This window comes from Chiroxiphia lanceolata, chromosome 1, assembly GCF_009829145.1.
Source record: "Chiroxiphia lanceolata isolate bChiLan1 chromosome 1, bChiLan1.pri, whole genome shotgun sequence".
Classification (NCBI taxonomy): Eukaryota; Metazoa; Chordata; class Aves; order Passeriformes; family Pipridae; genus Chiroxiphia; species Chiroxiphia lanceolata.
Window position 1 is genome coordinate 108,428,449 of NC_045637.1, and position 16,952 is coordinate 108,445,400.

General features: G+C 34.0%; 1 protein-coding gene across 1 annotated transcript in view; it reads left to right on the forward strand.

Moving 5' to 3' along the window:
• The window catches only part of DPY19L1 (dpy-19 like C-mannosyltransferase 1), a 45,209-nt gene that overhangs the window by 11,926 nt on the left and 16,331 nt on the right, over positions 1 to 16,952 (forward strand). The window contains exons 6-14 of the mRNA XM_032699227.1: positions 653 to 773; positions 2,393 to 2,486; positions 4,667 to 4,724; positions 8,066 to 8,157; positions 9,579 to 9,678; positions 10,991 to 11,068; positions 12,688 to 12,774; positions 14,106 to 14,165; positions 16,672 to 16,752. Coding sequence (XP_032555118.1) covers positions 653 to 773; positions 2,393 to 2,486; positions 4,667 to 4,724; positions 8,066 to 8,157; positions 9,579 to 9,678; positions 10,991 to 11,068; positions 12,688 to 12,774; positions 14,106 to 14,165; positions 16,672 to 16,752 — 771 coding nt within the window. The remainder of the gene's footprint in view (positions 1 to 652; positions 774 to 2,392; positions 2,487 to 4,666; positions 4,725 to 8,065; positions 8,158 to 9,578; positions 9,679 to 10,990; positions 11,069 to 12,687; positions 12,775 to 14,105; positions 14,166 to 16,671; positions 16,753 to 16,952) is intronic.

The following is a 16,952-nucleotide window of genomic DNA, read 5'->3' on the forward strand; positions in this document are numbered from 1 at the left end:
TAATGATTTTGCTGTGAGATGAGTTGTCATTTTTCTGTGTGTAAAGTACTGACGTTTTCTGTGTCAGGTGTTGAGATTTAATTGGGTTGTTGTTATAAGGACATTACAACCTTTGCATGGAAAATGGAACTGCTGTCTTACATTGTGCCTGGAAACCCTTTCTAATGCATGCTTACATTTAACCTATATAAAAATTTATCAGAGTAAAACTCTAAAGATTTGGTCCGCTAATATTCTTGCCAGGTGAAATAAAAATTAATTGTTTTTAACAGATTTTATTTGTCTAACTGTCCTATGTCAACAAGATCTGAGATTTTAATATCTGATGAACAAAAATACTCAAATGAGGAACCTTCCAGACAATACTGAAATTTATAGGTTGTTGGTTTGGTTTTTTTTTTTTTTAAATATTGCAGTTTGATGCATGAAATTATTTCTGTTGTAAAGCAGGCATAATTTTAGTCTATTAATGAACACTTGGTCTGTATTGGATGACTTTAGGAAACCACGGTCAAAAATCCCAAGTTTTTGAGATAAATTCCGAGTTTAAAAATAATCCCAGATGAAACCAGTTGTCATGACAGGTTACCTTGGACATTGAGCTAATCTCAAAGTTCCTGTTCAGAAACTTCAAATCCTGTTTTCCTCCTAGGTGGTCCTCGCCAGCTGGTATCGCATGTATACTACTGTTATGGATTTCCTTGGTGTCCCAACAAAAACGTGTTGGACTGTAAACAGAGGAAAAGGGCTTAGTCCTGTTGAAAGCTGTGAGGGTAAGTTGTGTTTTATTCTGTTTGTTTCCTGGAAGCATTTAATTGTAGCTTTATGTATTTCAGAAATAATAAATATTCCTGTGGGTTTTTTTGGCTAAACCCAGGGTTTTGTCAGGTTCACAGCATTAGTGAGAAGCATGAAAAAGAGATACTTTTAAGAACACCAGGGGTGAGAATGTGGGCTTTGCTTATTAGGTAGCTCCTCCTACCTGGGTTGAATTCCTATATTGCACTTAGAAACTTCATAATTGTAGTCTAAACCTTCGTAATGTTGGACTATTACAAAGAATAAGATGTCCTAAACGTAATAGGAAGCCACTGTACATGTATTAAATTTCTGTAACTTCTGAACAATCCCAAATACATTCCAAGTTCCTACATTTCAGAATTTACCCTCTATATTTCCTCACCTAATTTTAGAGATTTTTTTTTTTTTGAGAAATCATATGTAGTGATTCTACTGGGAACAATCCTCTCCCTCTCATGACTATTCAACATAAGAATTTCTACCTTATACCTTGATTTTGATGCCAAAGCTTGGACACTACCACTTTTTTGTTAGTTTGGGGGTTTTTTGGCACATCTGAAATACTGGCTTGTCAAGTCAGTATTATATGATAAAAGTACCTTACCAGGAAGCACTTTCAAGACGTTCTACAGTCGGTTGAAGCTGAATGATAGATGGTAGCTTGTGAAGTTGTTCCATTTTGTCATTTAAGATGCCTTTGTGTGATGACAGGTTAGTATTTTTCCTTTGCACAAAGGCTATAACAACTTTCTTCAGAGCTTGAATGGTTCACTTTCTCTAATTTTGTTAGAAGCAATAAGCAGTGAATACAGGTACAGCTTTTCATTCCTGTTTTTTGTAAGAACAAAACCAAACCAATGAAAACACCAGCGATTGAGGCTACCATGTTTGGTGAGCATATCATCATCCTGCTTTAGAGAATTGTCTTGCTGTATTTTCAGCAATGGTAAATAATCACTTTTGCATACGAAACTATGGAGTTTTGCTACCATTTTCTTTAATGAATAAGGCTTTTCAGGCTGTTTTGCTGAAATCATTAGAGTCAGAAGGGTTTAAAGAAATAGTGGGAAAGAGAATAACAGCAGAAGCGTGAACACAGAAGCGTCTGTTAATGAACAAATTGAAAGACTTGCATTACTGGAAAATCTCTTGGCTTATAATGAAAGAAAGCCAAGAGCACTGTGTGTGATATGTTTAAAGATGGATTTACTCCTGCAAGGGATGGGAAGTGAGAGTCTAGGGAGAACAAACCTGTTCTAAAAAGCTCTATGAAATCAAAATGTAGTCTGTAGAAAATGTTTTTAGTGGTGCTTATGCCTTCTAAACACTGCAGGATTTTCTCTGCAGTTAATGTGTCCCTCTTGGCTTGTTCTGTTGCTGACTGCCCCAGTGCCATCTCTACCCTTCCTCTTTCTATATTTTCAGAGCTGTGGTCTTCTGATTGAATCTTCACATTAATGTTGGTGCCATTAACTTTTTTTTGTTGTCTTTCTGTAAATATATTAGGATAGTATACTGATTGTGTGGTGGGTTGTAAGGAATATGGCCTTTCTTCTATATTTGACAATATGTGTTAACTGTTTGTTCTTAGGGTTGGGAGACCCTGCTTCCTTTTATGTTGCTGTGATTTTTCTTTTGAATGGATTAATGATGTCACTGTTCTTCATATACGGTACATACCTCAGGTAAGGCGGTTGAGACTGAGCTGTTTAGTTGGTACTCGCTCTCAGTTTTGAAAAACTGAATTTGAAAACGTGAATGTTAAAATATTTTTACTGGATATTGATTTTTTGTTTTTACAGCAGGAATGCTTTTATTCCATATATATTGTCACTAAAAGATTACTGAAATAGAGAAGCTTTTTGCTTAAAATAAATGATGATGCTGGAAAAAAATTGCATAAAATTCAGTGAAGAGGTATCTCATTGGTACCACCAGGTTGTGGATAAAAGTAGATGCTGTACGTGTTTTAAACAGCTTTTGACAGGTTCCTGCTCTAAAAATTATCACCATAGCTCATTTTTAAACAAAGTTTAAATGATGGTGTACTTTTAGCCAAGATTGGAGTTTTCCCAATGCTTTGCCTCAAGTCGTATTGCATGTCTTTCAATTTTAACTTAACTGAGAAGGCAAAATATTTTTTAAGATAATGCATTCTTTGAGATAGATTCTATACACTTCCCCTTTTCTATAAATTTGTGTTTTCAGTATCTGTCCTTTAATTTCAGGAACTGTAATAAACTTTCATACAAAAATAGACTCCGCATTCAGCAGAAAAACAGAAGTGGAAATGCTTTTCTGTTTACCTCATCTGTTGGTTTCCCAAAAAATTAAATGGCAGCTATATTTTCCTCTCAGAGATGTAACTGGTTGTCCCCCTCATTCATGCTCTGGCTTCACTGTCTTGTGTTTTCTTCCTTCTCTCTCTGAAGCATGTACTGATCATTCAAATAAGAAATAGCACAGGGCAGACACTGACAATAGAAAGAGGTGTTTGGGAGTAAAGCATCTATATTTGTATTCCGTAGCATAGGAAATGAATATCTCATGTTTTGCAGAAGTAGATAGATTTGAATATTTGTGCAATGCAATTGTAATGTTTCTCTTAAGGGAGGTATATGGAATTCCACATTTTAGATATGAATGTCATTGAAAAATCAGTAAACTGTTCATTTCTCACTACTTTCTTAGATAGCATAGACCTTGAATTTTATTTCTGGTTTGGGGTGTTGTTTTTTTTTTTTTTTGCAAATTTTGCTTTGTTTCCAAGATTAACATTTTTAATGTTGAGCACATTCTTTTTGTCGTTTTGCATTATAATGTTGACGCTTTTAGAATTTATGGAATGTAAGGTTGAGTTTTATGTGCAAGAATGCACAATTCCTGAAGGTTGTTTTACTGCTCAGGTGGTATCTTAAATCCTCTGATTTTGTACCTAGAACCTACTGATTCTGTTTAACCTGGGTACTAGTGATGGGTGAAGGATCTGAGAGGATATGAAGGGGGTTTTTTGCTTGTTTGTTTGGGGTTTTTGTTATTGTTGGTTTTTTTAATAATCATAACAACTGGCTGATGCTTTTGTTTAGTAGCAAAAATGATATATTCTGTCGTTCACAGTAGTAGTGCACTTGTGTGCACAAAAATGTTGCTTTATGTCACAGAACATGAGTAGTTACAAATTTGTCCAAACAAATTGCAACCTTATCTATTGCTGTTTTGAGATGGGTTAAAGCTAAGCAGTATCTTTGGGTTTAGTGTTCACTTTATGGTGCTATTTATTCAGTGGGTGAATTTGATTGGTATGGAAATGTAAAAAATCCTTAAGTCAAGGGTATTAAAAGTTCCTTGTGTTAACATCACAGTATTTCACATAAGAATTCAGTTGTATCTTGCACTGACCACATAGAGAGTTAATTTTTAAATGTGTTTTTTGAACATGCTTGATTTGATTACCCTACATTAATCTTAGATTCAGGACCAAAATTCCCCTTTGGGTGATTGAGCACACAAACTCTGAAATTTACTGCTCAGCATCTTAGGGAAGAAGTACTGCATTTGTATTGCCTGGTGTTTAAGAGCACTCAGATGTAATGATCTAAACCAAAGTTTGTGAGGAGTGGAATAACTGTTTTACAAGTTATTAACATTAAAATTGGTATTCTGCAGAAAATTGGTTTGCTCTGCAATAATTATCTAACTAGTATTTTAATACTGTATGTAATTTGTTGATTGCCTTCCCTTGATGCTTCAAAGCATTCCTCTCTTCCCCCCCCAATAAACTTACCTGTACACAAGTCCTGCTTCATGTTTCAGTGTTGACCATTATAAGATTCTGTTGTACCTATTTTTCTTATTCTTTTCACAGTGGGAGCCGTCTAGGAGGCCTTGTTACCGTGACATGTTTCTTTTTCAATCATGGAGAGGTAGGTCTCTCTCCTCCGCCCCTTTTTTTTTTAATTATTATTGAAGTTTAAGCTAATTCTAATTTGATTAAATGTAGTGATGTTACAGTTCTATTAGGGAATGAATTTAAATAACTTTTAATTCAATTTAAATACACAAGTAAGATATTGAAAGCAAAATAGGCTCTGACTGGAAAATGTGTAGCACAGTTCAATGTGTCACCTTGGTGCTGACAAGTGGTCCTGAGATTTAAATCTTAGTAGCACAAGTTTCAAAACATCAAAACACTCTATTTTTCTGCCCATTCCAGACATCACCAGGCTTCATGTATGAGTAAGCTTCAGAAATGATGAAAGTTTACTTTAAATTGGTATATATCTTACTGGAAATTCATGAATACAAAAAAAAAAGCAGCACAGAGAAACCTCTGTAGTACTGATGTTTCATTTTGGGTTGGGTTATTTTGTAGTACTCATTTTATGTGTGAAAATGTATATAAATACAAATAATATAATATATTATATATACATATTTACTTAAAATGCAGATGGAAAACAACTACCTTATAATTTAGTTAAGTGTTGAATTTATGACTTGTTTTCTTATTTAACTGAGCTGACTGTGATAGAGAACACTGAGTAGCAAGAATATGTAGTTGCACGTAACAGAATTAAAGATGCTTCTATTCAGTGAGCTTTGACAGTTGATTATAAAACAAAAATCTGTGGGATGAAATAACTATTTTATTTTTAAGTTTCATTTGAAATGTTTTTGTCTAAATATCCCACATTAAGAACTTTCACCCATGCCTGGTTGAGACCAGATAAACATTACAGAGTTGCTAAACTTTTTTTGGTGCTATAAAAGCATAAATACATTTGTGTGGATTTCTGTTCTTCTTAATGGCCTTCTGAAGTGAAATGAGCAGGGAATACTCATAGAGTAAGCACTGTTTTGCCAAATCTGTGAAGGTGATAAGTGTAACTTCAGAAAGAAACGACCTGAAAAGTGGTAGCAATAATGAAAAGAAACGCTTATTTCATTATGGCACAAGCAATTCTATGCTTATTTCATCATGGCACAAGCAATTCTATCCGTCAGAGACTGCAGGAGAGCTTGTTACTCTTAATGGATGACTTGACTTGGGGGAAAAGAGCAGATAATGCATGTATTTTGGAGAAGGGCATGAAATCAGATCTGCATAACTCTACACAGATGTAGTCTGGGCTTAGGCAGAGCTTAAGTAGGATGACTCTGATTCAGGCTCAGTTGTATGGATTTTTGGAAAACAATAGGAATGACTCACAGAGGGTGCAGTGTTCGATCTCAGCTGGCTCTTTGTGTTTGTACTGTAGCTGATAAAATAACTCAGGAGTTGTTGGATATTGTTGTGTATATAATTATGGTAGTATATGTAGTTACATGTACATAGGTGGTCTTACTTCACTGTGTGAATACATGTGAATCACATGCTGTGGATGTGCATCTGTGCACACGTGTAGCTCTTCTATATGCCTCTGATTATGAGCAAATCACCTTGCATGTGGTTCAACAGTATGTGCAGTCAAGCTAGACCAGTTGCTAAAAATTTGCTTTCCTCTTTGGGAAGGATAGGACTGAGCTGCATGAGTAAGCCTGATCTGCGAGTCTTGGTATCTCAGCTCTAATGCTATGTAAAAGTAGGTATTTAAAAATGCCTTCTGGCTTTGAGGTAATGATCCTCAGGCTGTATGTTTTTATTTGTGCTGTGCTTGTGCTGCTGTGTTTTAATGATTTCAAGCTTAGTCAAATCTGATACATTTATACCTGCGGCAAAGTTGGTTTACAGCCTTGATAAATCATCCAGAGATGATTGAGTTTAGCATTACATTTCAAATATAGAAAAACAGCATGGCCCATATTAGTCAATCTACTTTTAAGGTAATGCTTCCTTTTCATGGTTCTATATTATAGTTGGCTCATCATTTCTTTCCTCTTTTATCTCTTCCAGTATTGAAAGATTTGGTAAATCAAATATTGCTGTCATCTTGAAAAGTATTCAAAATTACTTCACTGCTTTTGAATAATCATGATTATATTTATTGCTTATAAAATAAAATTAACCAGTCACATCTCTGCAGTCGGCTGAGGACAACACATTAGTATATATATTTATGAAAGCTTTATTTTAATGATAATTGGTGTAGCTTTTGCAAAGAGTTCTTCTAGACAGCAAGAACTGTTATTAATGTGATGGGTTTCTGTACTTTGCACTTATTTAACACTACTTCTATGCATTTTTTTTTACACTAATAATTTAATGTGTTTGTGAAATAGCAAAACAATAAGCAAGGAATCATACAATGTTGATTCTAGTGACTTTAGTAAAACAGTATTTGAAAAGCAGTTTTAAGATGATAGGAAGCCAAGGAGAAGGAACATTCTTGCATCAACATCCTCCAGGGTTTTCATAGATTTATTGTGGTCCATGTTAAGATGAATTCCATTTTTTTTTCTGTAGTTGTAAAGAACCTACTTCTAATTTGTAGTGCAAATCTATTCGTAGCCATTTTGAACCTATTTTTTTGTATGTCAAAGTTGTCCTTTAAAGTTATAATTATTTTTTTTGATGGTCAGTGCCATCTGCAAGCACTTTATAAACAATGGCAGTTGTAGCTGAGCTGTTTGCCATGAGACCCATTCTTTATTTGCCATTCAACCCATTAGGAAATTATTGATAAAGCTATTCAGTTGACTTCATTGTATTATGCTTTGCTTTATTAGTTTTAAAGAGTGAAATATATGAGTTAGTATAAGCTCTGTATGAGATTAATTTGTTGTGTTCAGTTTTGCCGGCCTGGTTTGGAGGGCAGCTTCAGATTTTATACTTTATGTGCTGTTACTAGTAGAAATGTGAAATGTTTATAACCTAGAGAACTCTAGCTTATGAAGAGTATATTGGTTTATCCTTCAGATCCTCTCCCCCACACACTTTCTCCTTCTAAGTGTGGCAAGTCACTGTCTAAGTTTGAGAATGATTTTAGTTACCTGAAGGAGTTGATACTTTCGGCAGAAGCAGGGACAGGCAGCTGCTGTCCTGGCTTTTTTCTTGGATGTTCTGTAGCTGCCACATTTAATTTTGGAAAAGCGATGATCTATTTTAGTTAAAGAGCGCATCATAGGCCTCAAGTCGGGAAGCTGCTTCCTTTCCCTCCTCTTTTCTGCTTCCTGGCTTGTTTTTTATAACTTTCTGTCTAAGTCTCTTGTGAATTGATTTTTGCTTTATTAAAGTATCTATAGTTATTAATACTGAAATACAAGTGCATGGCTTTATGGAAATGTATCAGTGAATGTTATCATCCAACCCGGTTCTTATTTTTAGTGCACTCGCGTCATGTGGACTCCACCTCTTCGTGAAAGTTTCTCATACCCATTCCTTGTGCTGCAGATGTTGCTTTTGACCTATATTCTCAGGTACCTTTCAATTTATACTTGGCTCTTTACAATGCTTTAAAAAAATTGAATGTCACAGGACATTTATTTAAATGCATTTATCTAAATATTTAAGTGCCTCTGTGTGCTGTAGCAATGTTATCATTAACATAGAAACTTTCCTGTGGCTGTTACATTGCAGACGCTGCACCAGTAGAACTGCAGTCATATTACTCACTTATTAAAAGGAAAAACTTTGCAACTTGAAGACATGATTAACATAAAAATCAGAATTACTGTGTTGGCAAATACGTATCTAAAGTAAAAATCAGAATTTTTGGTTGATGTCCCTTCCTTGCCATGAGAAACAAGCTGATACTTCATCATTTGGTTTTGTCCCTCTTGGAGAGTGGTATGTTGGTTGCACTTAGAATAAGCCTATGCTTTGCAACAGAGGATGCTATAGGCACCCATAAGCTAGTATGTTCTTGCAATTTTCTATGACTAATTAACTAGTCTAATTAACTAGTTCAGTGATTTAGAGCAGTCTAATTACATTAATGCAGGGATGCTCTCGAGTTCATTAGCCCTGCTTTTCCGTGATTGTTTCTGGCTTGCTACATGATTGTGTTACTGTCTTGCCTCTGTTTTGGAAAATAAGCATGATTGTTCATATGTAAGGGCTTTTCCACCAACTCCATTGCATCAGATTTGCAGTGTATTTATTATTTAGATGAACTTAGTATTTATAAGAACAGATTTTCCTTTACTAGGTCATACTGCTTTATAGTTACTGATGACTAAAGCAAAAACATTACATGCTTGTCACTTATTTGTGTTTTTATGCCAGGAAAAGATACATACTGTCTAGAATTTAGGGAAATTTGAAACATAATATGTTTCTGAATTGAAGCTAACACAGGATTAAATAATTTAAATGACACTTATTTCAGGACATTGAGAATGGGCTGGTTTCAGTTACAGATGAGTTTCACGTATTTGTCATTATCTCCTTCCCTGAAACATCACTCAGGATTGCTAGCAGAAAGTAAATATGGAAGAAGTCTATGAGTTAAATCACTTTCAAATGCAGACTGTTCTGAGAATAGTCGTGATTCCAGCTGAAGTGGAAATGGTTGTGACCTGACTGTAGAGTTGTAACAAGAAGGTGAACCACTTGCAAACAACATACTTTGGCTTGCTTGTATAGCAGGAGAAGACTTGTTTGGTAATCAGTGACTCATCAAATAGTTAAGGTTAAGCATCAGAACTGTTGTCATGGAAACTCAAGAAAAAAAGGATAATAAATTTACTTGAGCAATGTTATTTGTAGTTGATCAGTATTGTTAGCTAACTCCCAAGGTAACTGGTTTTTTATTGCATTTCCTATTGTGCTTTTCAATTATTTGCAAACACCTGTGTTATTGTACTTACTGATGCCTATTCTGTCTGTTTTTCCCAAGGATTCCGAATATTAATACAGGAAGCTTGATTGCACTGTGTGTTTCTAATATCTTTTTCATGCTTCCCTGGCAGTTTGCTCAGTTCGTTCTTCTAACTCAGGTAAGCCCATATTTACCTCTGTGGAACCTCTTTGTCTAATCTGGGCAAATTAACTGCTTTGTATAGGCAGCTGCTGAATTCACTACTATACTAGTGCTTTCCTTTTCACTGGATTTCACTCTTGTTCTCAGGAAAGATTCTCACTGTTTATCACATCAATATTTTTCTAGTCTTAAGTTTGATAATTGACCACTTACACCACTCAGTGTTCTCTTTCCAGGACTAAAAAATTTACTTTTCCCTTAAAAAGAACCTCTGGACTGAGATCAGTACATAAGAACAAGGAAAAAATTTGTATTTTGAAGTACAAAAATAAAAAAAAAAAGGCATTGATCTTGCATCTCTAAAAGCTGGTCTTAATTTTTAAATGAAGCAGTGTTTGCATGGCATGTAATATCTGGCATGATTTCGCATGATTTCCTATTTAATTTTGATGAGTCTGTGAGTGGCACTGTAATCTTACTGTCTGAGATTTTGAACAGTTGAGGCAACTTTAGTTATTGTTGAAATATAGCAAATGCTAATGTGAGCAGTAAGATACTGTCATACAGCACACCTTCTTAGTGTTTGAGTCAGTTGAAATGTAGCCTGTTGACTGAAATCCATCCATGTCTCCATACCTTTTCACTTGTCTGTCCTACTTGAAGCAGATGTTGCTTAGTCTGAATTGATAGCTTTGAACTATCAATGTATGCTGTGGTATGGAAGTGTTCTAACTGCAGAAGAGGAAGCCAGTAAATTCTGTAAAATACTGTGAGAAACTCGTCACTATAACTTGTTTAAGATGCTGGGCCTGAAATTTGAAATTACAGGTTCACTTCATAATTTCATTAATTTCCCATGTGACTTTTAACAACCAGCCTTATCATTGAATCAACCAGTCTTATTTTCCTCAGCAGCAAATTGGGGATGTTTCCATATTTTGCTGAAAAGTTAAATAATCCTAATGAATTATTCGTTGAGGTTTTTAGACTGATTTGGAGGGGGGGGTTAATTTTTTTATTTTGTTTTAAATCTAAGGGTGAAAGGTAATTTGTTACTGCTGTATTTTGGTGACTTGCATTTTTTATAAAGCTGAATACTTACTTATTTCTTAAATATCTGACTATATTTGATAATTGTTATTCAGAGCACCACAATAGGTTTTTTGATAGAAACGATTATGAAATGCCTAAGTACTGATTTAGCAAAAAAATAGGAATAAAAGTTAATGATTGTTTGAATAATCTCTTTTTTTGCATGAATGTATATTCTGCTGGAAAGAGTACACCAGTACAAATTGTTTTAACTTCTCTTTCACTTTTGATTCTAGATAGCTTCATTATTTGCGGTGTGTATTATGGGTTATATTGACTCCAACAAATTACAGAAGATACTAAATGCTCATATGGTAATACTTTTTTAAAAAATCTTTAATCTCCTTAAACATGTCAAAGCATCAAAAGAGACCATTTGTCTGACATGTTTTCCTTAGCTGCACAATGGTTGGAAAAATGCATTAATGAGGCAGGGTGGGCCTGGATTTGAACTAAGACTGGGTTTTGAAAACTAGTGTAGTCTTGACCATGTAAAGATCTTGTGGTTTAACTGTTAGGAGAGTTATCTAGAAAGGAGAACAAGAAAATAAACTATTAAATTGAAGAGCAATTATTTTTCTTTTCAAAACTTGTGAGAAAGTCAAGAAAGAAAGGGGTAATTAAAAATGTGTAAGTTTCTGCATAATATCTGATTTTAACTTTTAAAGTTAAGATAATGGTCAAGTTTTGCTACCAGGAATTCTGCTATTTGAAGTGAGATTGAACTTTTAAATATAAAGGAAGATGTAAACAACTTTTTAATGAAATATGATTGTCTTTAAAAATATTTTTTTGCTAAAATTGGGCTATGCTAACTCAATGGACAAAAAGAGAATATTTACCTCAGGAAAGAAACTAAATTGTATTTCATGTGTTTTCAAACATTTTTTGAAATACTCTAAATGGTAAACTAAAGGCAGTAGTAATAAGTTCTGTGCAACTCACTTCTCATATAAACCTGGGACACCAAATACTTCTTTCCAGTCAGATTTACAAGGGAAAATTTGCAAAAAAGCATATTTCTTAAGAAGTTTTTTGACAGTAGCAGCATGAAATACTTAAACTTTTTGGTTTATGTCAATAGCTTTATGGGTGCCAAAGTGGCATAAATAGGCTATTTTCAGATAGGTAAACAATCATGTTATGTTACAGAGGAAGCTTAATGAGTCTGGGTAAACTGCCAGTCTCTGTTTTGTGGCATTTTCAATGTTTGCTGCCCCCTCTCGTCTGTGGAAAATGCAAGTGTGAGGAAGAGAGTGGAAAAGTGTGTAAATAACTGCGTTATTTTTCTTTATTCCTGTGCGTAAAAGACAGAGCTTGCTCATGGATTTTGCTCTCCAAGTTAGAAAATGTAATTCAGATTGTTTCCTATCAAAATGAAAGCACAGTAGGAGATCAGGATGGTGGATAAAAGTTTTATTTCAGTCTTGATTTCAAACTCATATAGTTAGGTGCATATGTCAAACAGTGAGAGTTCTGCTTCCTTGACTTTGGGGATGATTGTGTTTTAAATATATGCTTGTCAATTAGGAAGAAAGAATGAGACATTTTATTCAGCATTTTTGTGTTTGTCCGGAATTCTGAAAGGTAACAAACAGGATGGAGAACTAAGACAACATTTTGAAAAAAAAGAAAAATATTTTAGAAATAACTTCAGAAATGTAGGTATTGTATCACATAAAATGACTTAATCCTATGATCAGATCTTTTTGTCCTTAAGCACTTTAAAAATATAAATTAACACAATAATCTACTTGGCTTACTGTTGCCATTAAGTCTTATAGTCAGTGCTTTCAGAACAAATCTGCAAGCTTGAGTATCAAGCTTTTACTTGCTGTGAAGCAGGTGGTTTTCAATTTAAAACTGTTGACAGAACAGGTAATTCTTACCTTTTCTATTTTAAATTTAATTATTTTTGTTTTCTTTTTTTCAGGTATCTCTTTTAGTGTGTTTTATTCTGATGTTCGGTAATTCAATGTTACTGACATCATATTATGCTGCATCTTTAGTAGTTATCTCGGTAAGTTGTTTAGGAAAAAAACCATATGACATGCTAAGACTGTCACGCTGTACTGCTATATATGTATTGATGTAAAATGTGAAACTGCTGCATTACCAGACATGAGAAATCTTTCACATGAGAAACAGAATTAGAACATAAAGATATCTAATGAATGGGTAAATACTAATTTAAAAAATGATGGGTTTGCACCAAACCCCTCTTCATAAGAGAAATTCAGTTTAAGGCTCAGTTCACCTATTTTTATAGTACTCTTCTTTTTATAAAAACATAACATTTTACCAGGTTTGTATTTTTAACCAGAGTAATTGTAAAATAAGAGGAATTGTAAAGGAAGAGTTTCACTTAAATACTTCTTTATTAATAGTGAACCTACTAATGCAGAACAACTGACTAAAACATATATAACAGTGGTTTAAGACTATTTGAAACTGCTGAATCATACTGCCATGTTAGTGATATTATTCACTGAAGACCTGTCATCTTGTCATTCATTATCTTAATTTTTCCTTAAATAGGAAAAAAACCCACAATCTCTTTCAGTTTCATGTAGTTTCTCTGAAAGTATTTATGTACTTAGGATAGGACTGTGTGAACAGATCTAGTTTGGCTTACTACAAATCATCTAAATTTCTGATTATTTTTGTCTCTTTTTTGTTTGCTTGTTTATATTTTGTCCATCACCAAAAGAGTGATAATTTCTCACTTATGCTAACAATAAACTGCCTTGACTTACATGTTTACTGTCAAATAGTTTGCTTGTTATAAATCCATTCTAGTTTCTTGTAGCAGCTTTTGTAATTATATAGTAAGTACAGGTTGAGTTCCTTGCCTGTTTTCTGCTTTGAGAAAAGTATTTATTGTTTGCATGGTATTTGGGTGCTTATAGTGGCCTCAGTCTCACATATGGACTGGGTTTGTGGAAGCTTTTAATTGCATTGTTCATCAAATTAGCTTAAAATGAGTCTTCCTTGTGTCATAAATAGAGGAACATAATGTGAAACAGAAAAATATGAGTAACTCCTACCACCCTCCATATTCTGATGCCTTACTTGAAAATTGTTTGTATTAGGCTCCCAGTAATTTATTTATTGCTTCAGATGTTTCTTGTCATTCACGAAGCAGACATAATTCAGTTTCCCACTGGCTTTGATTTAAAGATGCTTAGAACTGTATAATACAGAATCTCCTTACTTGTTAAGGAAAAAAGTAGTCTTCCATTAATTGTATATAAACTGTAGTAAGAGTTTTTATTCTGGTACCTCATCCAGGGTACTAAAATTTCTTATTGTTACTATGTTACCTGAAAATGTGCATTCATTTTTTATTAGAGAATTCTTGTTTGGAGTCCAAAAATCTTGAAAAGCCGCAGAAGGGAAGTCTATGTCTGGGTAAGGAACTTCATATATTTTGAATTTTAGAGAAAAAACTAAGACTTTTCTTTGGTTTAGTGAAATACAGAAATAACTTAGTTTTTAATAATGGAAAAACAAGGAATATATCTTAACTGTCTTTAATAGATTGGTCATGTTCTCAGCAATTAATCCTAAAAGGGCAGAAGCATACATTTATGTCAGAAAACTGAAATAGCCTTTGAATGACAACACATTTAATTTTAAATTAAAAACTTAACTTGTTCACAAAACCTAAGATCTGTATGGAAACCCCTTTAAAATAAAGGTCAATTTAGAAAAGGCAAATAAAAGTCTAACAGTCCTTGCAGAAATGGAGATTAAGGTACTGCTTTAGATGTTCACTAAAATGTGTCCTATATAATTTTTAAAACATGTTTTTATAATGACAGCAAACATCTTAAAATTACATAAGAAAGCACGTTGGAATAAAACACTGTAGGGTGTGTGGGTGGGGTTTGAGGGTAGTAGAAGTCATGTCCAAACAGGGGACACTCCTAAAACTGTTATGTAGAAGTGACTTGCTGCTTAAGATGTAACATCAACTTGTAAAAACATCTGAAATGGGAGCCTACCTAGACTATGATTGACTTAAGACAGGCATTCTTATTAAATGAAGGGTAACTTGTTAGGAAACCTGGATGGAATTTGTACAATTAGAATTAGAATAGAAAGGAATTAAAATATTTATAGCAAACTGCAGTTCATATATACATGCCTGCCAATGTAGTTAGCTGTGGTACCAAGAACAATCAGTATAGACATATCCCATGTCAGCTTCTTAAAAAGGAGATCCAAGGCATTTGTGCAATGGTAGACTAATAAATCTGTTTTTTCTAAAAGAATAAAAACATGTGCAGTGGTGAAGTTGCTAAGCTGTATGTACGTGCAGCATAATGAGAGAGATCCAATGCAGCCTCTGTGGAAGAAAGTCATGCTTCACAAATGTGTTTGACTTCTCTGAAGGATGTAGTTAAGGGTGTGTGGGTGAATGCAATGCATTTGGATTTCAGAAACCTTTTGGAGAAGTTATCTAACTGGAACTATAAAAGAAATTAAACTCATGGGGTAAGGTGTGAATGTTAGAAGGTAAGAAACAAAGGGTGGGATTAAAGGGTAAGTTTTCAAAAGAAGGCCACCACCACCACTGTAAATGTGTATATAAAATAATTGATCCTAAATAAGGTCTTGCCACTCAGCAGAGAAATCTTGGTATTTTTATGGAAAGTTCTCTGAATACATCAATTCATTACTGAGCAGGCATCAAAAAGGAAAATACATGATGGAAGTCACGGAGAGGGAACTATAGTGAAAGCAGAATTAGTTCTTTTATTTTGGAAATTCATATGTAACATCATACATATTGCATGCAGTCTCAGGCAATGTGTCTTAGTTTAAAAAAAAAAAAATTAACAAACTAGAATGCCTTCCCCCAAGATCTACTACCATCAGATTTAAGTAGAGTATGAAGATAATTATTAATGTAGATTCACTAAATAGCTGAGATTTTAAAATAGGTTAAAATTCTACATCTTGTAAAATAAAGGTAAATATTACAAAGCCAGTGAATAGAAGTACGACATAATTATAGTTTGGTTTTTTTTTTTTTTAGTGCCCCTCATGCTAGTAGCAATAAGCTTATAAGGAAGAGAAAAGTTACTATGGAAGCAAAAAAAAAAAAAATAGAGGCATTCAGAAAAGGATTAGGATACCTCCTAGGTGTTTAGGTTTCTTAGGAACCATTAAATGAGATGATTGAATGCAACCCATCATCACATAAAAACCCTGGCCTGGTTACATAAGGGCGAAGATCAGTTTGTATTTTGTTGAATTCTCTCTGAAAGCATCTGCTGTGAGTCCCAAATACAAGATACTGAGACAGGTTTTCCTATTCAGTTGATCCAGTTCTATAAAGAATTAAATAGATTAAGTGTCACTGCCAAGAATTTAATCTTTCTGCCACAGGGATAAACTTGATACGTAACTAAAAGTAATAACTGTAGATATTTTGTTCATATTTCCTTCAAGTTCTAACTCGAGATTATCTTTAAATGGTGCTATAAATCAGCTAATTCCTCCAAAGATTTGAACCAGAGTAGCACAACCCGATAATATGAACTGGCTCTTGTTGGAAAATAATCCTTACACACTGGTGGAACAGTGTGGAACAGTGTGCAAAACAGATGGAACTGGCAGCCCCTGTTTAAAGTTAACTTTGGTGCCTCCTCTGTGATGATGTTGTGTGCAGCTGTAGTGTAAATCAGCTGCACAAAATTATTTCAGCTGTAACAGAAAATACAGAAACTTTAAACACCCCAGTGTACTGAAATCTGGGAGGTGTCATTGGTTAGAAATTACTGCACTTATGGGTGATAACATAGGAGAATTTGTAAGTAGTAGCTAAATTTAATAAGCCTTTTAAAAAAATAAAAGATTTCTTTAAAAGTTCAAGAAATGTTTATTTCGTTCCAAATACATTTTTAAGGTCATTGAAGGATGTGCCTGGTTATTTGGGACAGTCACCTTGAAATACCTGACTTCTTTTGTACTTGGAGTAGCTGACGATGTAAGTTCTCTTATTGGAGTATCTGGTTGGTGTCTTCCAAAAATTTTATAATTCTTAGTATTTTGAGTTTGACATGTTATTGATAAACTTCCATGAAATTCCAGTATTTGTTTTGCAGAAATGGGAGAGAGATTGTATATTTGCTTTCTCTTTCATTATGTGTTATCACTTTGAGATGTTATTACTGAAGTTTGTGAAAA